Raw genomic sequence first — 14,655 nt, forward strand, 5'->3', positions numbered from 1 at the left:
TTAAAACCTTTTGTTAAGATTCCAATGAAAAATATTCTTCAGCCAAAAACCTGAAAGAGTTCAATCCATTATTTTTAACAACTGAATTCATGTATATTTTTTGCTCCAGAACTATTTTGTCTTCGAAATATTGACATTTTTTATTAGCAGTTTCCTTTATGAAGGAAATCAACATCAGTAAACAGTGAAAATTGAAAAATTGGAGTAAAAAACCCCTCAAAAACCCCTCAACTTCAGTATCATTATAAAAGGTAAGGGGCAAATATAAACGTAAAAACATGGCTCACTTATCTAATGCTGAAGCGTTGCCACAGCCTCCCAGAGGCGACAAAGTTGGTGGGGCAGGGAGGTGATCGCCCCAATATTTTGGCTGATTATGACCAAAGGAGAAAAAAAGAGATTTTGTTATGAGAATATAATTTAGCTATGGCTTGGTCACTTATTGGCATTGTTTCACATATTGCTATAAATGACCAGACAGTAGCACTATTGTCTGTGCCCATGGGATGGGGTATTGGGCAATTAACGACACTTTGATCGATATTGAAGCAAACAGCGGTCATCAAAGATTAGTGGAGTAAAGTATAACAATGATACCTGTACGAAATTAACCGCCTGGCTGTGAGCAGGAAACCAGGCGTCAAAATCAGACTAAAACCAGTTGGTTTTAAATTTTTTAAATCTAGCACTCATATGGATAACCAAGCGTCAAATTTAAAACCAAGCGTCAACCAAGCGGAAAAGAGGCGTCTATATGCGAACATTATGCAAATGAGCTGGTTTTAAATTCCAGCTGGTTTTTAAAAAACCAGCCGTCAAATAAACCAAGCGTCAAAAAAACAAGCGTCAAAAAACCAGGCGTCAAAAAAAACCAGGCGTCAAAAAAATAACACACGTCAAAAATTGGCATTACTTGAACACAACCAGTTTGAGTTAAGAACAATTTATTGTTCGGAAAACAGGACAATAAAACATTGTTTAATATATTTTCTTAATAAAGGCACAGCTGAAAATGTTATTTTTTTACACATTTTTACTATCACTTATTGTTTTAAGAGTTCATATTCTGTGTTTAATATGTTTTTGACAGAATGAACCTTGTTCCGTTATCGCCCGATTTAGTTCTGCTGCTGTTGGTGATTCTGCTTCATTCTTTCTGCACTATCTGGGAACGTAATCTGTTAAAATAAATTTAAATGTATTTATTCAAATGATGATTTCCGGATCTATAGCTATAATTACAAGAGGGATGTAATTGTTAGAAGATAATTCATAGTTTAAATTACCTCATGCCTACATGGATTTATATTTGTAAATCATAATAAGAATAAAGTTTCAAAGGTGAAACTAAATGAAATAACAGTCAGCAACCCACCATTTTTAGCATGTTTTTTAGCTTTCCAACTTTCCCATCAAATCTTGTTGGTCACAGGATCCTCATCTTTGTCACAGACACAATATTGGTCATCTATGGTAATTAAATAGGATCATTAGGCACACACATACACACCCACATGATCATCAATAAATAAGTGAAGATCATGCTCAGGCTTAACACTGTATAAAGAAGAGTATAAATAAAGTTAAATGCAGCTTATACTTTCATGTAATAGAAATCGTGCATATATCCATATGCTTAAACACATTGTATTTGTAACAATCACCAGGTTTCAAAACATCCCATTGGGACATTGTGTTAATAGAGGTTCAGGGAGCAATATACAGAATGATAAAATGCTGCCAGATAAATAATTGCAAAAACATTATACTTAAAAACAAACCATTTTGTATTTATGTTCTTTTTACTGTGTAATAGTATTAAAGATACATGTTGAAACTTTTCTTACCTTTCAAATGATAAGGAAAAAGGTTTATCCACATATAAAATATGAGCTTCAGAAACCGCCATATGTTTACATGATTCTTCTCCATACATTTGAATTTCCTACACAGATGAATGTTTACTTGATGCTGATTGGCTTAGATAAAACCCTTCAGGAAGCTTTATTGCCTGACTTTTGAATGGACTGATAAGCCCAGGCTGTTATATACCTGGACTCATGGAGGGAGAAATTTGGAAGCACTACCAGTATTAAACTTTTAAGCAGTATAATGCTTACTGTTCTTCTAAATATAAATGTTTATTGCTATGAATTTATTATTTGCTACTTTTAACACAACAAAATAAATCTATAAATTTAGAAACATTACAACAAAAAATATATATTATTATTATTAATAAATATTAATAATGATTTTTTTTGTATGCGATCATTTATTCAAGCTTCATCATAGTAATTTGTCAAAGATAAGTTCTGAAATTAAGCAGAAATTAAAAATCATTCTCAATTTAAGTCAAATTAAAAAGAGTTTGAAATGCAGAATGTGGTTTTAATGTGAATGTTACTTTGAAATGAATAATTTTCAAAAGAAATTCTAATGCATAATGCTTATATACAGTAGAGAACAGTATTTTTTCAATGATTTTCCAGTTTCATTTTTTATTCCCTTGTAATTTTATCACATTGGGAAACAATTATTAGACTTTTGTCACCTTGAGTGGCAATTTCTTTCTATATTCCCGTGGAAAATTATAAAGAATGAAACTTTAATGTACCATTAAAGATAATTCCATAGTTGTTTAAGTTTCTTGGAGGCTTGGATTTTTCCTAAGTTCCTTTTGACGCTTAGTTTGAAATTGACGCCTCAATACTTAGAGGCTGAAAAATTGTTACAGTTCCTTTTGACGCTTGGTTTGTAAATGACGCCTCCTTTACTGAGAAAAATGACGCCTGGTTTGGCAAGAATTTGACGTGTCCTGCTCTTGTCCAGTTGGTTTTACACACGTCGAGGCATAAACCAGTTGGTTGACGCCTCTTTGACGCCCGTCAACCAGCTGGTTGACGCCTGATCATTTCGTACGGGTAAAGTGTAATTTTTGCAGACAACTATAAGGTTCTATATCACAATTGATTTTAAGAAAAGATCAAAAGAACAAGTTGTTTACTCAAATATCAACCTCAAAATTTTAATTTACCAAAGCGTTCTGTTGGAAGAAAGATCCCTGAGTTATGGTCAATTTTACTGCTCATTGGTTCAAAAGACATTCTTGGCTGCACTTTGATGAGGTATAAATATATTTACATATTTAAAAAAAAGAAACAATTGATGTGAGTCCTGAAAATGCATTAAATTGCATTTTAAGCAAAATGATTAAAAAAATCTGCACAACCAGAAGAGGGTCATCCCCTCCCAGACCCCTCCCACAACGCCTTCCCAATACCAAATACCCCCCGTCGCCTCTGCCACCCTGAATGTGTCAAGAGTCGGGATAGTGGCAACATGGTTTGGCAAGCTGCTTCATAGTACAACTGAGCAAGAAAAGAAAGTGAATGTATGATTATTTTAAGTTAGTATTTATGTCCTTGATGAAAGTATTATCTTGCATCTGCCATCTTGAACAAGTTTATATAAAATGAAATTCTGTTTCCTCATACTTTAAACATCATTATATTTGTATAATTTACATGTATAATTTAGAAAAAAAAGTTTTTCCTTTTATTAACAAATAACACAGATTTCTAATGTTTATCAGTTGTCAATTAATTTTTAACACTCTAAGCCAGAAAGGTCACAGCATCAAAAGTTTTGACAATTTATACCAAACTCTACAATGTTTTCCATGAGTCAGTTAGCTGTAATTTTCATTTTTATCTTTTGATCTTTACAGTTAAGTTATTTACTGGTATGATACCATGGACCATGTAGAAGCTAAGTTGACAGTCAAGCCCCGAGGGGACATGATGGCCACTTCCTCACAAGAGCCTGTCACTGATTCACAAAAATACGGCTATTTTTAGCAACCTGTTATTGTTGGACACACCTTTTTATTAATTACTGACAATCGCTTTGCCATTTTTTAAGGTAACAAGACTTCGTCATTTGTGTATTCGGCCATGCTAGTTGTCACATTGACCCACGTTTTCCAGGTTGGCGTGCGATTGATTACTTTAGTAGCTGTATAGGACCTACTGTGACATAAAAGCGTCTCTTGAGGTAAGTCATTTATATAGTTTGATATATTATAAAACTGTACTGAAAACTGAGTAGTGTTTTAACCCCCATTAATCTTTTATATTTTTTATTCATAAGATTTATTAAACAAATGGCAGCTTGTTCAAAACTTTGTGAAGTTAACACCGTTAGTGACAGAACTGTTGTTAACATGTAAAGGTGAATTATTTTACGATATGTTGATATATTTAAGTTGTAACGAGCAAAGCTGAAACAGTTGTCTTAATATTTGTGAAAGTACCGCAGATGACATATGTGTTCATGAAACTATTCAGAGTATTGAAGATTTGAAAGTTAACAATGATCCAGTTAAAAACTTTGTTAACTTTAACAATGTTCTGAGCAATCTGCCCCATATAAAGAAACTCAGAAGTGCTGTAAAGTGGCCCCTTTACTCATAGACACCAGATTGTATGATGCAGAGCCATATTTTTTGGACTGTTAATCACATTATGGGACATATTTAATACAACAACTTATTGTGATTCCACTCCAATATCTCCACAGTACTATCAAAGTTAATTATCCTTGAGGGTTATAAGAAACCAAGAGGATTTAACTTTGCTAGTTTGTGGAAGAATTAATAACGAGGTTTGAAAAATGGCAGACGCAAAATTTAAACGGTTGAATAAATAATCCAAACAGTTGATAAATATTTATAAATAGCTATATTTTGAAACAATTTTGTGGAAATATATTGTCGTGATAAGTTGTTGTATTTTGTCCGATTCACAGTGGTAAACAGTCCAAAAATTGTGGCTCTGTATCATACATCCTGGTCATCTGTCCGTGCCTCTACCTGCCTGTTTTAAGATGACCTTAATGGATAAATTATAATATACAAACATATTCATGAGCATACCTGATTTTGATCAAATATACGAGATATAACAACTATGTTCAATTTGAGGAACACTATATTTTAATGTCCATCTGACACCGTATAATACTTCCATAAACCTGATTATGTTACATACGGTAGTTTGCATAATTTGCTTTATATTTTAGGTGATTATCATTTACATTGTTGTTTCCTGTTTTTGGAGTTACCTTAGTAGTGTCATAAAATATAATACTTTCGTACTTAAATTGTTACTTTTTTTGGCTTGAATATGCACTTATTTTATATGGGAGGCACGCTTTCAAAAACATTTAATATGGGATTCACTCTCACATATTATCATTGTAACCTCTGGTTTCAACTTTAAACAGCTCTGACAGCAGTAGCATTTTTATATATAAAATTTAAAATACTGGTTATTTCCAGAAATACAAATGTGAAAAACTGTTTATATTCTATGTTTTTCAAATGTATTAATGGGTAAATTGTAAGTATTTTGTGTTCTTTTTTTGCAGAATGCGCTGCTATTGTATTTTGGGACATTAATGACTTGACTGCCGATAGCATTTGGATTTACATAAACTACATGCAACAGTGAAACTGATGTGTCATACAACGAAGTGTTATTCAGAGCAAAAATTTGGATTTAATGTGGTTTATTATTGCAAATGACATAGTTATTAATAAAGACCTGTGCTTGACGCTACTCAAGGAGAGATAATTTGGCGATATGATAAGCTGGTCGGAGAAATAAGTGAGGAAACACGGTCAGTGACCTGAGGCTACACTCCACCAGACATCATTTGTGTCTTGCAGGTTGCACACCACCAAATTAATCAGCTCCTGAAGATGGCAGTCCCAGACCTGTGTCCTGGAGGTATGATGCCCAGTTTAAGCTGGATTAAATTGTTAATATTTAAGCTAAATCTCATAATGGCTGTTACTGTCAAATACAAATTATAACATTTTTGAAGAGAAATGAATACAATAATATGTATTAAACTCCTTACGAGCACCAATGTTGGGAATAATGCACTGTTTAACTAAATGACAGTATTAATAGTTGTCATCAGTCTAATTTAAAGTAATTTCGGTAAAAAGGGTTTGCGTTGAAGGCAGGTACATGTATATATTTTTATAAGAAATAAGATATAAGTCTTCCGACTTTGGTAAACTGAAAGGAATAATGGCCCATATTTCCACCAAAAGTAGCCTCAAATGTATATGGATGGTTTACAATGTCAGAAATCTTAACTTTTTACTATGTACGCTGCAAGAAATCACGTAGTAATTTCAATTTAGCAGTTAAACTTAATCACATTCTTCTAGTGATTTATTTATGCAATAATACACCTCACTGGCAATCAATTTAAACTAAGTAATATATAATACACATTAAAATACTACAATTAATTAATACTTTTAGTATTATTTAAATTTTACAAACATCTTCTTATGGTGAACTGGCATACATCCGAAGTTCTTATCAATGGAAAATAGCCGTGGTGTTCAGAATGTAATGCATTTGTGTCCTAAATTAGACAAAGACACCATTTTTCAATATTTGTGTCATACGTGAATATATCAAGTGGCTCAATCTAATCGCGAAAGGCCCATTATAAGATGACCCCAAAATTTAATTATTTTAGCCAGATTTTTTTTTAATCACTATAAGTTATTATTAGAATGAGGTTGTCGTTGGGCGGCGGGCGGACGGGCGGGCGCCAAACATTGGTTTCTGTTCAATAACTTTAGTTAGCATTGATAGATATTGATGAAACTTGCATGTGTGTAGGTAGCTTATGTGAAGAGCTAGCTTGGAATTGCTATTGAGGGGGGTGGGGCTAAGGTCAAGGTCACTGTTACTTAAAATAGAAAAATGGTTTCTGCCCAATAACTTTAGTTAGCTTTGACCGATATTGATTAAACTTGGTGTGTAAGTTGCTTATGTGAAGAGCTAGCTTGGGATTGCTTTTGAGTGGGGAGGGGCTAAGGTCAAGGTCACTATTACTTAAAATAGAAAAATGGTCAAGGTCACTGTTACTTAAAATAGAAAAATGGTTTCTGCCCAGTAACTTTATTTAGCATTGACCGATATTGATGAAACTTGGTGTGTAGGTAGCTTATGCACAGAGCTAGCTTGGGATTGCCTTTGAGGGGGGTGGGGCTAAGGTCAAGGTCGCCTGTTACTAAAAATAGTAAAATGGTTTCTGCCCAATAACATAAGTTAGCATTGACCGATATTGATGAAACTTAGTGTGTAGGTAGCTTTTGTGAAGAGCTAGCTTGGAATTGCTTTTGAGTGGGGAGGGGCTAAGTTCAAGGTCACTATTACTAAAAATAGAATAATGGTTTCTGCCAACAGTAATTTTCAGTTACGTCTCTTTTTGATAAAAGTAAAGATAAAGTCATACAAGAAATTAATTGGGTATAATTTCTGATTGCCCATAACAAAAACCTGGTTTCGTCGCATTGCAGCGCTTCTAGTTTAATTATTCCCCCTGTAAAATTTAATAAAATCATATGGGTTACCCCACTGGGGTGAGGCAGTGGGGCGATGGGGCATTGGGGTGATGAGGCAGTGGGAACATCCAGGCCCCAATTTCTCGAAACTTCTTAAGCATAACAGGCTTAAGCTGCATGCTTATTTCAATAAGCCAAAATACATACTTATAGTGATTTTTTATAAATAAAAAATGGCTTATTGTGGTAGTCTTAACGGTAATTCCCATCTAAAGTATTTAAACTTTTAAAGGAGTATATAAAACTCAATATATTGAAAGACAAAATAGCGGGTTTAGCTTAATCCTATTATAAGGGGCTTAAGAAGTTTCGAGAAATTGGGGCCAGGGGATTCAGACAACCTTCAAATTTGGATGTGTTCTAGGCATATTTTTTTGCAAAGTATAGGTCCCTGGGACCTGGTTTCATCAGTCTCAACATAAATCCTTTCTGTTGGGATTCAACAGCTGCCCAAATTCTCCATAATGCTGCCAAACCCCACCCCCACACTGACCCTATGTCAAGGATTAACAATTGAGGTGTACGTTGCAGGTTTCTTTCATAGCTTCTACTTTAAACAAAACTTAATTCCTTGTGTTTATTACCTTAAAATTTAAAAAGTCATATCAATGTCAGGTGTTGAATTAATCATGGAAATTATTTATTATATTTAATTAAAACTGGTTTTATTATAGCTTTCCAAATACATAGAATTAGAATAATATCATTTAAAAATGATGTAAACAACTTACTAAAGAACTTTGGTGTCATGTTCATACTTGTATTTGCCAGATATTGAAAACAGTCTTAAAACATTTGTTAACAAAAAAATAATCTTTATCTTGACATTATTTAACAAATGCCAAGGATGATGCATTCTTTGATAGTTAAAACACAGCATGTCCGGTTGTTGGTGATTTGGACAGATCCTGGCTATACTTTCCTCATCAGAGATGATTGCTTGTTTTTCACCAGTGCACAAAACAATTTAAGCTGATTTTCACAGATTTTTTCTCTGCTTTTATTTAAGCCTAAATTTTTAGATTTTTAAAGCAGAGAAGGACAGTGTTGGAGATACTTGTATGCTTGCGTGAGTAAATTATTAAATTATATAAACCTTATTTACTTAATTAAAAGGTCTCAAAATACATATATAATAATTTACTTAAATTACTAAATAAGGTCTCAAATTTCGTGATAAATGGGTTTCAAATTACTTAAAAAGGTCTCTAATTACTTAATGAGGTCTCAAAGTACTTGGTGAAATGGTCTCTTATTACTTAATGAGGTCTCAAAGTACTTAATGAAAGGGTCTCTAATTACTTAATGAGGTCTCAAAGTACTTAATGAAAGGGTCTCTTATTACTTAATAAAGCCTCAAATTAGTTGACGAAAGGGTCTTAAATTACTGTATAATGTCTCATATTACTTAATAAGGTCTCAAATTACTATATAAGGTCTCATTAGGTCTCAAATTACTATATAAGGTCTCATTAGGTCTCAAATTACTATATAAGGTCTCATTAGGTCTCAAATTACTATATAAGGTCTCATTAGGTCTCAAATTACTTTATTAAAAGGTCTCCAATATAACACAACTATTCAAGCAAACTATGTGTATAATTTAAAGCAGTTATTAACAACAGTACGCACAGCTCATTGTAACTGGTGCGTTAAACTGTGGCATTTAGAATTTTTAGAAGGAAGAAATATATTATACTTACTTATTTATTACGTGGGAGAAAATTACACGCTGGTGATAAACGGTTCACATCTATCAGTTTTAGATTTGTATGTGTGATGTGAATTAGTGATTTTGTAGCAGGCTGATCATTCAGTTACATTTTGTAAATCGAGGACATCTTATTTGAAGTACTGTTTCCTGTATCAGTAGAGTGGATACATTCATATAAATATACATATATATGTTTAAAGTGTTAATTTTGTGTGACATCTATAACTTTGTGTATACATTATGCACAGTTTTTTTATGTGCTATTTTAAGTTTCAAGAATACTTAATTCAAGAAAAGGCTATCAGCTTAAACTTTTATGAGTGCTTGCTCAACTTTCCTTGGCCAAGTTTATAAGATAAAAAAAGGATTATACGCATTGTAATTTTACAACATAATTTTAGGCTTTTTTAGTGTAAACTTAGATCGGATAAGAAATAGTTGAGCGGTTGAGGAGATTTTGGACGTTTATTCACAACTTTTAACAGACAGACAATGGATAGAAAAATGTAAGTGTCAATAAATCTTCATTCTCAAAATGAGCTTAGTGTTTTTGCTTATATCTCTGCCAATGGGATAGCTAAATGGATTCTTTTTTAATTGTTGCGAAAGTTTCTGAAAAAAAATGGCTGCCATTTACCGGTAGTCATTAATTTGTTAATTAATTGAGCTTTTCAGCAGTTCATGCAATGACCTTCTGGTTTTATAAACAAAACTAACTGTTATTGTTTATTTAAAAAGAAATCCAAAAAACTATAACTATAACATAATGTCTGGCACAGAAAAAATCAAGACCTGACAGGAGCTGTTATGTCGGACACATTTGTAACCACTTCCATTAATTATTCATCCAGTTTTAAGTAACAGCTCCAACCCAAGATTGTACACACGCACTTGTGGTGCAAGTGTATAGTTTTAATTATAAGGGTTGTGGATGACGTAACGTTTTTGTACCATGTAAGGTAAACAACAGCATTCAATAAAAAGCATAGTGATATGTAAATAAAGTTATAAAGTTGTATTTATGACGCATATGGTAGTTATAGAATGTAAACAACCATTTTAATTGTTACCTTTCTGGTATGGGAGTGAATGGGTAGCCGAAAACATAGAAGACAATCTCAAACCGGGTACAATGATGCATACCCGGTCAGGTGTGTAGCTGCCTATACGCAAGCACGTGGCTGAATTCACATGATTCTGACATTTTTTTTAAAAGTCAGCCAAAGTTAGCAACTATATGCTCATTTAACTGTTCATTTTTCAGTACTAAATAAAGCACCTCAGAGCACCCAGAATGCACCAGATTGCATCATGGTTTCCAATTTTTTTTGAGGGGGCATGCTCCTGCCTCCCCTAGCACAATTATGAATCCGCATGAATAGGTTAGCTATGACCCTCCGATAATGACTATCAAATTATGCTGATATGTCTCTGGCTCAATGTTTAAGAGCGGTAGTTACTGTAGAATGAATACAGCTATTTTTCTTATTTATTAAAAGTTACTTTAAAGTATTTTTTTGTAAGTTATATCACAATGTGCATATAAATGATATATTATAACTGAAATTGTCCAAAATATAGAATTATTATGAATTATTTTGCCATTCATAGCAATATTTTTTTAGACATGATATAGAGGAAGTATGTAATATAATTATGTAAGCTAGGCTAATTTTGCCTATTAATGTTCATTATGTATGACAAAAATATGTCACGGAGCACTTAGTGTATGCGTTGCTTGGAACTCCTATGCATTGATTAATTTTTAATAATAATCAAAACCTGCTAATATAAGATATTTTATATGCATGTTATAGGTTATAGGCCAATATTATTTTTTTCCTTGATTTTGATCCATTTTTTTTTTAAATGGGGGAGGGGGTTGACATTTTATCATTAATTTTTACTAAAATGGTTGTTTCAGTGTGGAATATGTGTTAATGCTCTGTCTTATTGCATAATGGACCATATACATGTGTTTCTAAACAAACCAGGAACAAACTCATAACAATTCTCCTTTGTTACTTGTCAATGCTATTCATCAACACTGTAAGTATATAAATAAATGCTGTTCCCGGACAGTACCAGACCGATACACAAATACAGAACCTAGTTTAACATTTGAATTTGTGTCATAAAAATTTGTAGGGTGGCGGAAAAAAAAGAGGGCAGGCGGGGATGAAAATCTTGCAATTAATATTTAGTAGCCTTTTGTTTATTTGGAGGTTTTATGAAAATTGGATGCTAATTCAAGCCAAGAGCAGCTAGCTAGGCAAACATTGAATTTTCATAAAGACCTCAAATACATGATAATCTTATATAAGGGTTGAAATAATGTTTTGGGGTGAGAGTGGTCGAGTGGTATAGGTGTCTACCAGTCTCACGCAATATGTTGTGGGTTTGATCCCCTGAAGGGGTACTTTCTCAAGGCCTCTCAGAATGGATACCAGTACTGGTTCCTACTCAAGAATCGTACTTGAAAGTGATTCTGTAAAAGAAAAACAAATATGTATAAACTAAATATGTTTTTGTTTCTTTAAAGTATATAACTTATTATATGTTATAATAACTTTTAATAATATCTGAAATACTTTAAGTTTCGTTGAAAATACATACATTTATGTTAAATACACTTTTCTATTAATTTGACTATAAACAATTTAGGAAATTCAGACTTAAGTTAAGAAATAACTTAAGATGATAAATGAATGCTGGTCTAATTACCACTATAAATATACATATAGTATGAAATGGTTATGATATGGCTGACTTCATACAATCAATGGTGACTGCATATTTCGCACTTAAGCAAAATCAAACAAGTGCCAGTGAAGTGTATAATGTTACACATTATATGTCTACTTATACTAATCTTATACTAATCTAGTTAAGTTGATTGTAACGAGACAAATTTTATTTTACTGTAGGAAACAAAATGTATACATGTTCATGAAACTTATTTTACACACCTATTCATATACTGGTAGTTTGGGATATATTATCGTTACACCTCTGGCTTACAGGAGGGTGTGTGTCCTGCCTCCAGTATTTTGTCAGATCAATTACTTTAGAAGCAATTTTATCCAATCTTCAATAAATTTAGTCAGAATGTAAAAATTGATAACCAGCCTTATTGCTAAAGTTACTGAAGAGTTATCACCCTTTAGTTATAAAAAATCTGTATGGTCTGATCAATAACTTTACAAGCCTTTGTGTAAGGCCAAAAAAAATAAAATTGTTTGTTTAGGGTAACCTTCCCAAAATTTCTAGGTAGGGTAGGTAGGGATTTTTTTAATTTTTTTTTTTCAAAATCTGTCGTATGTTCAGAGTGTTTACTTGCACATGGCAGTCTTTCCTACATTACTGTCATTAATGCCTGACTTTGTTTTACCATATAAACAATAATTCTGATTAAAATCTGCATTTATCCACCCTTCGTAACTCTCTATTCGCTAATGAATATTTTTTTTCGTCAGAAACGGAAAAAAAATAGTTAGGGTCGGCACATTTTTATAGGTAGGGTCGGGTTACCCGAAACGGACATAATTTTTTTTTTTTTTAGGCCTAATCATCATGAAATTTGGTCAGAATGTCTATGGGCGGAATATTTCAGTCAGGTTTGATAGCCGGCCATGTTGCCTCAGTCACTCCAGAAATAGAGGTGTAACATACAACCAGTTATCATCAAACTTTGTGTCCTAAAAAAATGATGTGTTTTTTGCGACACGTGGCGCTTTTGTTCCAAGTCTGATGTAATGACCGACATACATTAAGTCTGATCTAACAAAGCATACATTGACCTTGATCATTGTCATCAAAATACTTTACTTTCCTTCTTCTTTGTATTTAAGCAAACTTTTATGCGGTCTTTTCTAAAAATACTTCAATATCTAAAATAATACATATTGTATCTTGTTGACTAAAGCATTTAATTTTATTTAATTTAATGCGGTTGATTAATCAATATTGTCTAGTGACTATTACATATTCAAATCTATAAAGACAACTGAGAAATTAATTTCGCATATAATTATATGGCGCATCATAACTATATAAGTTGTGAATGATGTTTGTATGATAATTAAATAATACATGTAACTGAATAATTTGTCTAGACACGTGGGCAGAGAGTTCTGCATATTAGGGAGGTTTGATTTTACATGAAAATTTCTTACATGTATATAAATATGATGCGGTACCATTAAACGCCTTCTCAATATATAGGATATAGAGAAACACGTTTTTCATGCACGACAGAACAGTAACTGACATTGCGGTTTGTGCATCTGTCATATAAATTCTGCAAAAGTGCCCACTGCCTCGTGTTATTTTCAGTATATAGGGTACTATATATATATATATATACAAATATTTTATGGAATGTTTTAAATGAAATAGTATGATTTTTCAGATATATTCCTTTTGAAAACATGCTATCCAGCAAATCATTCAGATATTTGTGTCGTTAAACATGATTAAATATGCTCGTATTTTTTCATTACTGGACTAGACCTTTTAGATCAACATGCATAACATTATTTTTACAACATTTTTATCATTATGTAAAAGTAACAGCACCAACAACCTGAGTTACACAACCATTTTAGCAAGAGAAAATAATTTCAGTCACAAGTTTTCATACCACCATTATTGTCAATGACAAAATTCAGTCAATAGCATGTGGGATAATTGTTGTTATATATCCGCATGATGATAAGTATAGCACACTTACACACATTCTTCTTTAAATTACCCTTTTTATATGGGAGTTTATGTATATATGGAAACGAAGACAACACTTTAAACCGTGATGTAGAACGAGATACAGAGATTTTACTAGCACAAAAAGTGCTGACTTTTAAACATGTTCCCTGATGAGATTAGCTGACTTTTCATCCGTTTGCTTGGAACAATTTCAGCGAATACAAATACGGGAGTGGGGTTTCATTACGTGGAGGCACGATCTGAATTTCAATAAGCAACAGTTGAAAACATGGTGTACACATCGAATCTGAGTCCTTTCTTGTATTAATTAGAAATTGTATAGCAGACGTATATAGCAGACGTCCAATATCGTAGAAAATGAAGCTTTGTCATGTTATTGGCTCAGAAGTGGGCTCATGCAGTATTTGAATGAAACAGACAAAGCAAAACATTGTCATGTGCACATGATTGCCAATCAAGGTGAATGTTAATAGCATGTGGAGATTTTACTTCCATATCAGATATTTTTTGTTTATATTATAGATGATGATGATTAAATTCTGTTGATATAATGTCAAGGACTGGAATGGAATAATTTTGGTCCAATGTTATCGATTTTAATGTAATAATTGGTTATTCTAAATGTTCATTTATTGGAATTTGACGATTTATGTCGTCAATTCTTGGTTCCAGATTTACGATAAAAATAATGTGTTGATAAAACAAAAGATGAATGGAATTTTACTTATATATAGAATAATTTTGTTTGATATTAATGATGATAATGTGTTGATAATAA

At 32.5% G+C, this 14,655-nt stretch overlaps 1 protein-coding gene and 1 long non-coding RNA gene across 5 annotated transcripts in view; one reads left to right on the forward strand and one right to left on the reverse strand.

Moving 5' to 3' along the window:
* LOC128243159 (adenylate cyclase type 2-like) overlaps positions 1-14,655 on the forward strand; it is a 65,965-nt gene that overhangs the window by 8,335 nt on the left and 42,975 nt on the right. For 3 of the 4 annotated variants that reach the window (XM_052960735.1, XM_052960734.1, XM_052960736.1), the window contains 2 exons: positions 3,990-4,056; positions 5,431-5,792. In XM_052960735.1, coding sequence (XP_052816695.1) covers positions 5,765-5,792 — 28 coding nt within the window. In that variant the 5' untranslated portion in view covers positions 3,990-4,056; positions 5,431-5,764. Of the gene's footprint in view, positions 1-3,989; positions 4,057-5,430; positions 5,793-9,140; positions 9,659-14,655 lie in introns of those variants that run through there. The other variant, XM_052960737.1, reaches the window with a different exon arrangement.
* Positions 1,008-2,040, reverse strand: LOC128243161 (uncharacterized). Its single transcript, XR_008262780.1, has 3 exons — positions 1,848-2,040; positions 1,376-1,468; positions 1,008-1,178 (listed from the first exon to the last, which is right to left on the reverse strand). It is a non-coding gene; the product is annotated as an uncharacterized LOC128243161 (long non-coding RNA).

This window comes from Mya arenaria, chromosome 8 (genome assembly GCF_026914265.1).
Source record: "Mya arenaria isolate MELC-2E11 chromosome 8, ASM2691426v1".
Lineage (NCBI taxonomy): Eukaryota > Metazoa > Mollusca > Bivalvia > Myida > Myidae > Mya > Mya arenaria.